Here is a 14,872-nt window from a genome sequence, read left to right as displayed (position 1 = left end):
CCCCAGTGCTCGCCTGGACTCGTAGGACAACCATTTCCAGTTGTCTGGCTCTGATCAGCTCCAAACACCAGGTCATAAAAGGCACCATGACATTCAATGAGTGTCCAGGACAGGTGACCAGGAGAGTCAGAGTTCTAGGTCTGTATTCTGAAGAAGAGTGACTAAGGAGAAACAGACCCCCTCCCTCTGGGTTCTAAAAGGTGTTTCCTCAAAAACAGAAAGTCTAGTTTTGAATTGCTCCATAAACAGGACTACCAACCACCAACAAATGGTGGTTCTCAAAGGAGACTGACTTGCACTCTTTCTAGCAATTCAAGATGTTTGTAGTTGAGTCAAGCTTTCCCATGAGGTGGGAACCCTTCCTATACCCTAGAGCTATCATTGCCAAGGCCAGACTCCATCTCTGCAAAGATGTATACTAGCACCTTGCTTTCTGTGTGCAATTGTGATTACCAAGGTCCCTTTCAGCTCTAAAATGTGATGACTGAATCTCATACCCATCTGATAGAGCAATTTAGTTCAGTGCCTCCCTTAGCACTTCAAATGTATTGTCTTTTCTGCCTAAATAAGCCTCTGTGATCACCTTTCATTATTTTCATTGTTCAGCAGTTGGAATAGGATGGAGAGACTTTTATCCTGCTGCTTATGCCAATAAGAGGGGATAGTTCTGGAGGATTCATTGTGTCCACAGGAAGCTCGGACACTCATCAGCAACCTGAGCATTGGCATCTGTATTGCCAGGCACAATTAGAGTCCATACGTGGGAACCAGGCGATTCCTATGTGACAGTGTGCAATTTCAAGAATAACAACAGTCACAAACCTCCGATATGAAAGGCTTTTATTTAAATTATATGCATCAGCTAGATGTTCATAGAAACAATACAATAATATGACAAATTAATCTTTTTAAATATAGCAAAAAAAGAGAGAAAGGAAACAAAGCAGAATCTAATGTTCCCCTATGAAACTAGTGGTACTGGTCATATTTCCAAATAACACTTATTTTCCCAAGGAAATATCTTGTTTTCTGCTCTATCATTAGCAAGTCAAATAGAAACCTGTATGGATTAACAAGGAAAATCATGTCAGTTATAGTAACTAATTCATGCTTGTCAGCGAGGGTCACCGGCTCGTGTCATGGCCCAGGGGCTGTGAGACTGGAGAGACACAAAGAGTCTTTGCATCGGAGCCTACCGTGTGGTTAGATGTAGGACTGATAATGAGCTCACTTTCCTGGATAAAGTATTCTTGAGTTCATTCACCCTGTCTGTTCTCACTGTAGACTCTATCAGACATGGAGTCTTTAGTTCTAAGAAGCTTACAGCCTGATGGCGGGACCAGACTTATAAATCACCAATTATATGACTTTTCTAGCCAGAAAAAGAAAAAAGTTTGGAGAAAGGATCGCACTGTCAGTTTCAACATGTTGAAGTTCCCCAGAGAGCCAAACGTAAAGACCCATTAGGGCTGTATTGTTCTCTTTGTCTCTAGAGCTTGGGAGGAACCTTTAGGCCATGGAGATGTGTAAGACTCCTCACTACCATTTCGTTATTGAGAGAGTGAATGTCAATGAGGAAGAGTGAATCAGAGATGCTAGGAAAACTCCGTGTCAGGTGTGGGTCAGGCCAGATGATGAAAGCCATCAGACCTGGTGGCCCAGGCTTTACGACAGGAAAGGAGAGTGAGAAGAATGAGTTAAAAGTCAGAGAGACAAATGTAGACATAGAGACAGACAGCATAAAGAGGCAGAAAACGGGAAGACTTTGAGAATGAACTTCAGAGTTAGCAGCATGGTGTGTGATAGATTGGAATCCTAGAGAGAAATTTTTGGTCATGAAGAGATTGCTCCCAGTCTCTTATTCTTATTTATCATTATTTAACTAAAACACTGTAAGAAGTTTAAGAAAATTATATGCACAACACACAAGCTTAACGACGAATGTAATGCAGTAACCCATGCATTTTTCACAGCAAGATTTCAATCCAAGATCCGATTTCAATGTGAGAATCAGATTTTAGATGAATAGTTAACATTCAGTCCCTGACTGATGAACAGAGGAAGAACACAGTCTGTGCATCAGGTCCTGTGCTACATGTGGGGGCTGGAACTGTGAAGAGAACATAGATTTCACATGAAATCCTACCGCAGTACCTAAGATTGATCTTGTTCAGGAAAGTTTATGTTACTAAACTTTGCATTTTTTGGACAGATTTTAAAGAAAACATTGAAACAGGTAGACATGGATAAATATGTCCTTATTCCTCTGAATAAGATGTCTTTGAGCTTTCCATACATTTTACTGTATTATTCTTAGACTAATTATCCACTCTCCATTTGTCTTTTTTCAACAGTTGATACTGAAGATTTTCATATTTCTTTTAATTAGAAAATGCATAATGTAGGAAGCCGCACGTGGAAAATTGGGAAACCAGATTTATTTTTAAATACAATGCTCAGTAAATTCACTAATGATATTCTTACTGATTTTTCAGTTCTGCCTTCTACTTAGGAGGCATATGTTAAGGTGTACGTCTGAGTAGCACAATTTCTTCCATCCTTTTGTTCTAGTTTCCCTAAATATAGCTGCCAAAATTCACCAAAGACTAACCTCTGGGACTTGAAAACAAAGAAGGAAGAAAAGAAGAGAAAAAGACTCCTTTTCGTTTCTGTAGTTGCATTGGGCTTTTATTAGTTGAGGTTGGAGACATAAGTTCACTTTCCAGGTATTTGTATGAGAGTAATTTGTACTAGGAAAAAAAAGTGATGTTGATGGAAGTACGTTGACATACATCCTTGGCCTTTCTATTTAAAATGCTGTCCTAATCTGCAAAAACAGTCTTGGGCCCAGCGTTAACTTGGAGCATTTGCTTTACTTTGGTTACTGTCCATTCCAGTGATAGAAGACTCGGTGTGTAGGGAAAAAGTGGTCCTGTTTAATGGTGATCACGCAAACAAATACAGAAGTCAGCAAAAATGTGAGCACCCTTATGGTTTGTTTAGAACCTGGAAGAAAAGGTGAAGGGAAATAGATGGGCCACGGGGCTTTGAGGCTGTGACATTTGGAAGCCAGAGTACATTTTCTTTTCCTTGAAACTGTGAATAAATAGCTTGGAAATCATCTAAGATGTTCTTTTCTGACACTTGTTTTATTCACTTGACTTAGGGCGCCAGAAAGCAAGTGGTGGTTAAGTTGTTTCCCTGTAATTGTAATATCAGAATGCACTACTTTTAAAATACTTTGACTTGTGCTTGATTTCAGTGTTACTGGGACTTAGGCTTATCTACAGGCTCATTTAAAGACCAGGACTCTTTGTGAGGTGGTTCTGAGATTACCCGCCTGGTTTAAGTCCGGGCTCCTAGAATGATTCTCAGAACACGCGTTTACTTACATAGCTGCGTAGCCTCTTGGAGCTGAAAGGGACTATAGCACTGTGGAAGTAAACCAAGACCAAACAAATGAGAATAGCCAGAGGCTACTTATTCATGGCAGTCTGCCACCAGCACTCACACTTGGCAGAGACTCGAAGGCAGGGAGAAGAGTGGGAAAGCTTTATAGTGGGAAAATGGGAAAGCAGCAGATGTGCCCCAGTAGAGGCTATTGGGCAGGCTAACTAAAAGCAAGGTTTCCTATGTGCATAACTTTGGGTGTACATTTGACTTTCTCCATCTGGCCCTATGTTGGAGGTTGGGCCAAAAGTCCTGGCTATTTTGGCCCAATTGCTACACGTGTGTGGCTTCTTGGCTTGGTCGCAGAGGTTAGAGGCCTGACTTCCTAGAGTATGACTTAGAGATAGTAGGTTGGCTTCCTGGGCTGGTTACGCTAGATAATGGCTTTGAGTTCTATTTTTATATGTGGCTGGCAGTTCTCCATGGGTATGTCCAGTTTCTCAGTGATCATCCGGTCCCAATGCACAAAGACTAAGTTAAAGTCATACAGGGCAAATGGCTATAATATATTTAAGTTAATATTACCTTTTAGTTTTCAAAATATCTTAAAATGTAGAATATCATTAGATCTTTCTAATCAAGATGGGGAAGTAAGGCAGAACTGGTATTATCTCCATTTTGTGATAAAGAAAAACAAGACTCCAAGAGAAGAAACCAAGTATTTAGTGACATGGTTCATTAGCCTGAGAACATGGCCAAGGCTCTTAGACTCCTTACCCAGGGCTGCTTGCGATTTTACAACCCGTGCTGGCTCTGACCCCAGATTCAGGTAACAGGGAAACTCAGTGTGCCATTTCTACCATACAGCTGAAAGTTGATGGGCATTTTGAACCTACACACAAAGAAAATAATACAGATTCTTCTAATCATTTCCGTGATTTTTCCACTATAGAGTTTCTCAAAGATTCCTTATTTGAATTAAACTTTCAATCTAGTGGATTTTACAACTTGTTAATGCTCAATAATCAGATTTTTGAAAATATAACTAGCTTTGTGCCACTTTCAATCCACTTACAATACTCATTTGATTCTCTCATTCTGTTGGGAAAGCTGTGTGTCCTACACACATCAGAAAGATGCAGAAGGAGCTGAGAAACCTACTAAATTAATTAACCAATGAAATACTTGTGGGGCAATATGCTAGAAGTGCTGGAGACACCAAATGAAAATAAAGCAAAAAAATAAATAAAACTCTGACCCTGCCTTTAAGGAACATGGTGTTTCTTGATAAGAGCAATGCATAGAGAGTTGATATAAGACAATGTCAGGGCAGAGATGACCATATGCCCCAGCACAGGGTGTGGTATGGGTGGGTAAGGCTTCAGAGAATAGTTAAATTGAGTAACCAGGGCTGTGGAGAGTTAGCTGAACAAAGACAGGACATAAGGGTATTCAAAGCAGGAGAGGTAGGAGATAGCAACTACAGAAAAGAGCACTGTTTTTGCTAGAGGTAAGGATGGATTGGAAGAAGTTATAATAAACTTAGTGATTTTTTAAAATACACTGTTCTGGGGAAGTGACAAAGTTAGGAAAGGAAGAATGGATGGTGGAGAATCTTTTGAAACTTCTGGAAGAACTTTAGTCAGGGGTACATTATGAGTATATTTCCATTTTTGTTTTTGTTTGTCTATGCACATTGTAGAATGGCCATTTCCTGAAAGAACACTGTTCTCATAGTAGCAAGGAGGTAGCACCCTTAAAACTATCTTTATCACATGCATTTTAAGCACTTCTGTACATGCATTACAGGACGGCTATCACATCCATTCCCTGAAATAATACTTGATTGTATTTTTCTTTTAAACAAATCACATTGGCTGTATTCGGAGCTTGTATTTTGGGGACTCAAGAAGATTAGTTGCAATATTTCAAGGGCAATGATTTGAGCTTGAACCATAGCAGGTGAGGTAGACATAATACAAAGTGTAACAGAAAAGAAAGCAAGATATTTAGAAATAAAATCTGCAGAATCTGCTGACTGATGGATTTAGGGAGTGGCAGTTAAAGAAAGAGAGGGGGAGCTTTTAGCTGAATGGTTGGCTGGACAGGAAGAATCATTAGTTTGGTTAAAATGGTGTCTGTTCAGTATCCGAAATGTTGAATTTGCTTTCCATGGGCACTCATGCAGCAGGAAGTTGAATATTTTTTTCTTTAGTCTAAAGCTCCAGAGAATGGTTCAGGCTTGTGACTAAAAAAAAAATTTAGAGGGCCTGGCTGGTGTAGCTCAGTGGATTGAGCACAGGCCTGCGAACCAGACAATCGCTGTTCGACTCCCAGTCAGGGCACATGCCTGGGTTGCAGGCCGGTTCCCTGCAGGGGATGCACAAAAGGCAACCATACATCGATGTTTCTCTTCCTCTCTCCTTCCCTTCTCCTCTAAAGATAAATAAATAAAAATCCTTTAAAAAATTAGAAATCTCTAACAATCAGACAATTGCTAGTCTGGAACGAGAGGAACAGTGGCTAAGCTCGTACTGTGGGGACAACTGTCATGTAAGGGGCGTGTGTAGGAAGAGAAGTTACTGGCAGAACAGAAGTGGTGTGAGACACAGAACACAACGCGGGAAGATGGACCATCAGAGAAGCTAAGTAAGGTGAAGATGTAAATAAGAGGGTATCAAGGAGTTGTCAAATGGCTTCACCATGTCTTCTAAATTTGCCTACTTAAAGGCCAAGGTGATAACAGCAAGCACAGTTTGAGCAGAGTGGCTGGAATGGGTTATGTCACAGTGGGCAGTGGAGTGAAAAGAGCCAAAACAGTGAGGACAGTGAGTGTAAAGTGCACTTCCTTGGAAATAAGCACAGGGAAGAGTTCCTAAAGGAGCCGCAAGGTTCACTGACCTTCTCCTTTTCCTAAGAGAAAGTTATTTACCAGGGAGATTAACCTGTACTCCTCAGAAAGAAATGCCCTGCGTGATCTCCATCCCTTATATTTAAATATTGTCATCTCTAATACACATACAATTTTCTTAAAAATATATTGAAAGTGTTTTTAGAAAATTGTTCTTCAGCTTTTCAAAGGGACTTGAGAAGGATTTGACTTTTGTTTAACAAGGTGTAATTCTGATTAATACGCAGAATCAACAGAAGAGCTGAAGGTGCGAAGCCACAGCACGGAGCCGTTACCAAAGCTGGACAGCAAGGAGAAAGGACACCACGGGGCGTCCTCCCGAGAGCCTGTCAAAGCTCAGGAATGGGATGGGACACCAGGGCCACCTGTGGTCACCAGCAGGCTGGGAAGATGCTCTGTGAGCCCCACCTTGTTAGCAGGGAACCACAGCTCAGGTAAGAAAGATCATGATCTCCCAGATGCTCATTTCTCATGTGTCTAGAAACTGCCTTTATGCAGTTATCACTTGGGGAACCATAGCCACAGATATCTCTTTCCACTCACAGAAACAGCGTGCACAGCCCTTCACAGGGGCAGGGAGTGATGTATCGGGCCACCCCGGGAGTGTTATTGTCATGGACAACGAAGGAGTGGCCGGTGCTCGTTGGAGCCGCGTGGTGCCGCGACCTTGACAAAGCATAACATCTTGCACTAAATTTTATCTAACACACCTGGAGTCCACATCTGCAGCAGTTTTCAGTTAGAGACTTTAAATGATTTAAAGTTTATGCCTCTTTTGCTTCCAAAACATTAACAGAAAGTAAAACTGAGGATAAAAGTGTAACAAAGATGATCTGAGGGCGGTTGAGGGAGTAGATGTTATGAGACATCCGAACTGGTGAGCTGAAGGATTCCACCTGAGAACCGGGCGTGGGACCGCGTTTCCGAATCTAAATCAGAAGAGTTAGAAAATTATAATCTACTACAACCTTTAAATTTCACAAGTCGTCATTAAAATCTGCCAGGCGATTTGCATTCTTAAAAGATAAAGGTTATTAAACCTCAATTTTTCAAATGCTTTGAATGGATTCATCTACATGATGGACTTACAGAGAACTGTCCATTGAAATACAAACAAATAATCGAGCAGCCGCCTGTAGTTTTCAGGTTTCTGTTCCTTAAGAGTGTTAGGGCTCCAAAGAAAAGGCCAGGCCTTTAACGTTATTTTCAACTCTGATACTCATCTTGGAAAGCCATTCACATTAATTTAGCCTGTGGGCTCCCTGCCAGTCACGCACCAGGTAAAGCTGAAACAGGATGAATAATCCCTGTGATTGGGAAGGGACATTTCTAGAACAGCACTCAGACAAGAGCAGAGCAATGAGCAATAGCTCCCCCCAAATTGAAACGCGATTTACAGCTTTGGTGACGCAGGTGCCTTGGGTGTCCTATGGGTAAACTGACTTCACAACATGAGTGCAAACCTCACAGGGGAGGGAAGATTTTGTGAATTTAGCAAAAGTTTAAAAAGTGCTTTTGATAGTAAAGTATAAATAGCTATCTATAGGTGTATGAGAGAAAGAGATTTGTGGATTTTCTTAAAAAAGAAAAAGACAGGAAACAAATAGTACTGTGTAGGAAAAAAATGCCGCTCCCGAAAAAGGTCTGCATCACTATTCAATTGGGAATTATGATGAGTTTTAGATTTATTACTAGTATTTAAAAAATTATCTGAATTTGTACCAATTCTAACTGAAAAACATGCATACTACCTGCTGTTGTGACCAAAGATCGATTTTCTAAAACCCAAAGCATTACCTGAGGGTTCATTATGTAACCACCACTGTTTTAGGATCTGAATGGACAAGGAGTACATGCTGGTGCTCAAAGTCAAGAGTAAGAAAGACAGATGGATCATTGCTATATAATGTGCAATATTATGTACAAATTACATGCAAAACAGAAGAGACATTAATTTTGGCGGGAGGTATGTTTTTGGAGGAACAATCGGGCTTTTGCTAGCGCAAACGATAATTGCTTAAGGATGTGACCTTTGAACTGGAGCTTGAAGGAGATGCTTCCGAGGTGATAGAAGAAAAAAGTCTGCCTCCTGGAGGAAAACCTGAAGTGCCGTAGGTGGGACTTGGTGTGTTTGGTGTGAAGAGTGGGAAATGTTGAGTAAGAAAACTTCAGAGTAAGTTGGAACCAGTACAAAGAATCCCAAAGGACCTTGTGTATTAGTACCAACTAGCAGTGGCTTAGGTAGTAATGACCTTTGTTAACCGTGGCACGTGCTCTGGAGGTAAGGAGCTTCAGGTGTTTTGTCACTATTCAGTGAGTCATCGGACACCTGGGAACTTTCTGACCTCCTAATTCTCCTGTTCTGCCACCCTTGATTTTTTTAATAAAAACAAGTGGCTATGACTGTTCTGGGCATCATGCCCCTGTAGACTCCCCTTTTATTCAGTTGGACAGAACTTGGACACATGTTCTCTGGACCAGTCACTGGGGGAAAGGCAATGGTAATCCCATGGGCTTGTAGAAGGCCCTCCTCTCCCCGAGGTCAAGGGACTTCTGCCTTGTACCTAAACTGACATCAACAGTCTATTTGCAGGGAAAATGTGGGTGGGGTGATGTGGCCTGAGCAATGGACAGTATCTGCCACTGTCCATTGATTTGATTTTGATTTTGAACATTCTGTAGTGCGGGTTTTGTAGTCAATTAAATATTTTTTAGCACAGGTATAATGTGATTCAGTTTTCATGATTCCAGGCCCAGCGGTGACCCCACAACTCCAAGCATGGTGAAGTTGGAGGGGTGGCATCTGTGCTGCAACAGAGAAGGCCAATGAGATGTGGAGCAGGGTCTAGGAGGGAAGGCCAGGACTTAGGTTGTGACTGTGTTAAGTGGGAAGTGCTCTGGGAATCTAATTGAGAAGATAGCAGACAGCTGGAATTCCAGGTCCTCGGATAAAGAGATTTAGTGGAATTAGAGATTGAGACCAGAGACCTTCGGAATGGTTAAAACCATAAGACTAGATCAGAGGTGTTAACCTCATCTTCACTGGGGGCGATATCAGCCTCGTGGTTGCCTTCAAAGGGCTGAAATAGTTTTAGGGCTGTATAAATGTAACTACTCCTTAACTGTTAATGAGTTGAAATTACATTCGGCCCTTCGAAGGCAACCATGAGGCTGAGGTGGCCCCCAGTGAACATGAGTTTGGCATCCCTGGACTAGATCATTCTAAACAGGACAACAGGAAACAGAGGAGAAGGAAGCTGGGATTAGACCTTGGGGAATCCAAACATTTCCAAGTGTGGGCAACGGATGAAGAACCTATGAAATAAATGCAGGCAAAACAATGAGATGGTCCACAGTTCACTTTTACTGAACACTTAGTAAGTTGCATAAAAACAGGTAATATGTCTGTGACACTGTGGCATGAATGTTCCAAGAAATTCAGAGTGTAAACAAAATTTCTAACACACCTGGATGTTCTTCCAAGTGTCTCTTTGCCTTTATGGCATTGAAATCTGCTCTCCCAAGTCTTTCAGCTGTTCGTTCAGCAGTAAACTGTCTACTGGCCACCAGGAACGTCATGAATACCTGTAGTCCCTCACGTTCTCCACCTTAGATCAGGGAGTGGTAAACAAAGGTGGCAGAAGGAAAGATGATTGCCACATTTTTTATAAAGACATTTTTTCACCCACATTAAAAAAAATGTGAGCCCTGGCTGGTGTAGCTCAGTGGGTTGAGCGCTGGCTGAGAACCAAAGAGTTGCTGGTTCAGTTCCCAGTCAGGGCACATGCCTGGATTTCAGGCCAGGTCCCCAGTGGAGGCCATTTGAGAGGCAACCACACATTGATGTTTCTCTCCCTCTCTTTCTCTCCCCCTTTTTCTCTTCCCCTCTCTCTAAAAATAAATAAATAAAATCTTTAAAAAGAAAAAGAAATGTGAAAGGTAGGGCAAGTGTGTAGTCACTTACAATGTCAGTCAGTGCAAGTCAGTGTTTCTCACGTGAAAGTGGAATTATCGACATGCCCACTCAAGAGAACATTATAGTTACCCAAACTTTTAGAGTATCACACTGCATTATACCTACTGAGTATGTCCTCCTACCAGACTTGAAGGCAAAAAAAATGAGAAAATGAAAAATGCTTAAGCTGGCAGTTGTTCTCTGAAAACAAAGAACCTACTATGTGCCAATGCTATTCTAAAAGTGCCATAGTTCACTAGCAAAATGTATGAAATAGAATATCTGAAGTTTGCTCACCTTTGATGTTTTAACAAATGACGGTCTTTGTCCAGAACAAATAACTACAGAAAGAAAGTCCTTTGGCTTTGCTCTTTTGGAGCTCAGTGGAATGAAAGAGTCAATATTTACTCCTTTTCCTCCTTCTCTTCACATTTTGTATTCATTCTTGTCCCCTTGCACTGACTAGTGATCTCCTAACAGAATACACCAGAGCTGCAAAGGATGGCCCTTTTCCCAAAGCAACAGAGGCACGCAACCCCACACCGAATGGTGGAGGGCAGGAAGGTCCTACCTGTAAGCCCCACCCCCACCCCATCAACTTTGTCCCTGGTGCCCTCACACTCTCTCTCTGTCTTTCTCTGTCTGTCTCACTCACACACGCACACATACACACACTTCACCAAAACTGGTTTAGCCACTTGAAAAAGTTGTTCTTAATAGCTCTTCTGAGGGATGGAGCAATTGCTGAAGTAAAACAAATGAATGTGTCAGATCTCGATTCTAATTAACATTGCTGCTGGTTGCTGTGGTCCTTTATTAGAATCACAGTTGTTTGGTAAATCAGGGATTCCCTGGAGGGTGATTCTCGAACGCAGTGGGGGACTGGGACCCAAATGCTGGTGGAAAGAACGGGGAAAAGTGGAAATGACATAAGTTAGCATGGTAGCGACAAAAACTCAGAATTCAGTCACTGAATCAGTCAACAGATAGTTTCCAAGCAGCGAGTACCCAGCTCTTTAAAGGTTTTGGGGGAACAAACACTCTCTCACTCCCTCACACACATACACCAACAAACACACACCCATAGGCTATATCAAACCTGGTCTCTGTCCCTCAGAGACCTTACCATGCTTCCTTATGAAACAAAACCCTTGAATAAAAATTAGTTAGATTATTATTAAATGTGTTTTTATTGTTATACACTGTGCTATCTCTATCCTGTTTAAATAGATTTAATACCATGCAAATACAATTAGTGCGGCCTTGAAAAAACAGAGAGGACTTAATGGGAGACATTGAGTTTTAAACCAAGATTATACCAGGTCTTTTAAAAACTCATTAATATTATTATTAATTGGGTAGACATATGTAGATGGAACTTTCCATACAGGATGAAGAAGGGGAACAAAAGCTGAGTGGACGTTGTCCTGCCTGCCTGGCAGACTGAAGAAGCACTTTGGGAAGTAAATTCAGAAGACCTTGAACTCATCCTGTATGATGGGATGATCTTAAAGAGACCTGAGCTTCTGGGTGCACACCTTGTGTGTGTCTGCCGTTCTGAGCGGGTCCACCCTGGGATGGTAACTGGAGCACCTGCAGGCCAGGCCGAAATATGAGCGAGTGCATTAGGGGATGTGCCTCTTTCAACCCAGGAGTGTGGTGCTCACACATTCCGTACATAGGAATGTCTTTTGCTCTCACCAAGAAAATGATTGTCCCCATTTTTCTGGAAACGTGAAGCCCTGTTGGTCTAAGTGATATATTTTCCCATTTGTTAGAATCATAGGTGTGGAGAAATATTTCTCTGCTGCAAGGAAAATCCACTGGACACTGACAAACATCAGCACTGAGTGATGGAAGTGCAGGTGACCTGGAAAGCCGAGGACATCTCTAGGGGACAGAAGCTACGCAGTGGCAGCTGATGCTCACCGTGAGAAAAGCTCGGCATTCCCAGATTTAATTTTTATGACGTGAAATCTCTCAATTTTTAAATATAGCTCATTTAAAAAAAAACATTGAATTGAATAATTTGCTTCCTCTGGCCAAATAAGACGTAAAGGCTGGCAGTGTACACTTCCTGTTTTGTAAAATCAAGTGGTGACCAGGGGAGGCATGAATTTGACCCGGAAGCATGGAGAAGTCGGCTTGTAGCAGAACCGGCAGGTGTCAGTAAACATCTTGTCCATCCTGCTTTCATTCTCCAGAAACTGCATCTCCTTGAGAAGGCTTTGCTAAGGGTAGACGTGGGCATTAGACAGAGGCACATAGCCTTTCATAGTCCGTAGAGAAGGGGGGTCGTCTTAACTCTGAAAGAGGAACGGAGGTCTGGCATTTCATGACTCGTAGTAAAGACCTTCATGGCAGATATATTTGCAGATGCTGGTGAAGTGGCCTGGCCTCTGACTGGGGGGGAGGACAGGTGGGGTAGAATTTACATGGGCCTTCTCCAGTTTCACTGAATAGGAATCCTGTTCTTCAAGGGGCCCTGTGCTTACCTGTGTGGGATGAACACTAGCAGGGCCATCTTCTGTATTCTGGTGTCAGAAGTTCTGGGCTTTGCCGTGACCCCTTTCAGAAAAGCATTCCCCCCCACCCATCAGGAGTCAGCCCTTCACATCCGAGAGGAGTCTCATGCTCACAAATTCAGAGAGGCGAGCAACAGGTACGCACCTATAGGTGCCATTTCTTGCATGTCACATTTGTAAATTTTATACTAATGATAAATGCAAACATCAAGTGTAATGTAGTAGTTGACTACAGAGGTTGGGGTATCCAACAGCTATGTATTTAAATCTGAATTCTGATTTTTTTATTAGCGATGGCATTGGGAATATTCCTTAGTCTCTCTGACCTTCATCTGTAGAAGATGGATGATGATGGCTTTAACTCATAAAAAAGTGAGAATTATATGAGATAACATATTGGCACACTTAGCATGCTGCGTGGGGCACAGTAGATAAACACTAGTCATCGCTGTTTCCAGATACATCTGCAGACACCTTCACAGCAGAGCTGAGAGAACCACTCGTCTGGGGTGATACAGAACAGTTTGCTGGAAAGAGTGGCATTTGAACTGGGTCTTAAACTGAGCAGAATTGAGACAGAAAACGTAATAAGAGAAACGCAGCAAAAACATCATGTGATGCTTTTCTGGAGACGGTAACAGCTCTGCTTCAACATGGACTCAGTACACCCACACCCATGAAACTATGGTTCTTGAGACATCTGCAGCTCTAATTCATATTCTGATGACGTCTTTGAAGATTGGGAAATCAGAGATGTCAGGGTGTCAGCAGAGGCCTAAGAGGGGGGACACCTGGGAAGGAGATCTAGCCTCTGAAAACCAGCATTCAGGAGTGGGAACTGCAATGGAGTCCAAGAGTGTAGACTTTGAAAACTGAATTTTTATCAGATGATTTATAAAAATGATGCATTCTTCGTAGCAATTCTGAAGTTCGTATTGTACTTTACTTGGTGATGCTGGAATGACTGGCTAACTTTGCTGATAAGTGTCCTGGCAACCACAGCTCAGAAGGTCTGAGTCAGTCCTGCAGATCCGAGAGGGGTCCTGTGGGCACAGGGTGGGAGGAGTGAAAGCCAGAGCACAGCACGGAATTGAGCAGCAGGGCTGGGGATTGTGGAGCAGCATTCATGACGACAAGTCCGGCAAGCCACAATAAAACTGTGTAGCTTTTTCTGTGCAAGTCAGCGATGCCTTACGATAATATTAATAAATTAATACTTTTATGGGTATGATTTGAAATTACATAACATCACTGTACCCCAGGTTCTCTATCTCAACAGAAAAGATAAAGGAAATCTCACTGCGAAGGTCATTATGAGGATTAAATTTGAAAGTGCTTAGAAACACTTAGTACAGAGCTGGTTTATAGCAAAGTGTATTCTGTTCCCTTTTAATTTTACTGGAAAGATCTCTTTGATTTTTTCTAAGATCAAGACTTGAATGATTCCTTCAAAAGCTCAGTTCATCGTAAAAACCATACAAAGTTTTCTCAGCTGCACAGAGTATTGGTAAAACTGCCTCGAGTCTGCACTTACGAAATTTGAAGAAAGAATAAGGCGCAGGTTCTAAGACTTGGTTGCCACATTATACACAATTATCAAAAAGTAATCTTGCTCTTTCACAATGTGCATGCTCTGCTTGGAATTTAAAACCATGCTGGCGAGGACAGTAAGAAAATATTGATATATGCGAATGCACATATTTTCCTTAATAAATCCCCCAGTTCATTCATTCATCTACTAATTCAGTCATTCACTCCCTTTTTTGTTTACTTTCTAACAAATTTGTCTTCAGCACCACCTGTTCTGTGCAGGGGCCAGGTGTGGGGGTGCAGGGATGCAGGGTGAACTATGGTGCAACAGCCTCTGTACTCCCAGAGCTCACAGGCCAGCAGTGAGGACAGAAATGAAACAACAGATTCTCATAAATGTTATGATGGGAAAATGCTCAGTGCAGTCACATGATATACTGTCTGGAAGAAAGGGAGGGAATTGGACAGGCTTCCTGGAGAAAGTGCTATTAAATTTGATATTAGCATGACGAATATGAGACAGGCAGCTAAGTAGGGGGGAGAGTGTTTCCTAGTGCTCAC

The 14,872-nt window shown here is 42.0% G+C and overlaps 1 protein-coding gene across 1 annotated transcript in view; it reads left to right on the top strand.

Annotated features, from left to right (window-relative positions):
- Positions 1-14,872, top strand: part of NYAP2 (neuronal tyrosine-phosphorylated phosphoinositide-3-kinase adaptor 2) — a 200,477-nt gene that overhangs the window by 148,546 nt on the left and 37,059 nt on the right. Inside the window, exon 4 of the mRNA XM_037139116.2 lies at positions 6,529-6,735. Within this exon, the coding sequence (XP_036995011.2) occupies positions 6,529-6,735 (207 nt within the window). The remainder of the gene's footprint in view (positions 1-6,528; positions 6,736-14,872) is intronic.

This window comes from Artibeus jamaicensis, unplaced genomic scaffold (assembly GCF_021234435.1).
Source record: "Artibeus jamaicensis isolate MK-2021 breed Jamaican fruit bat unplaced genomic scaffold, CSHL_Jam_final contig_1015, whole genome shotgun sequence".
In the NCBI taxonomy this organism is placed as follows: Eukaryota; Metazoa; Chordata; class Mammalia; order Chiroptera; family Phyllostomidae; genus Artibeus; species Artibeus jamaicensis.
This window is presented reverse-complemented; position numbering and strand designations above follow the sequence as displayed.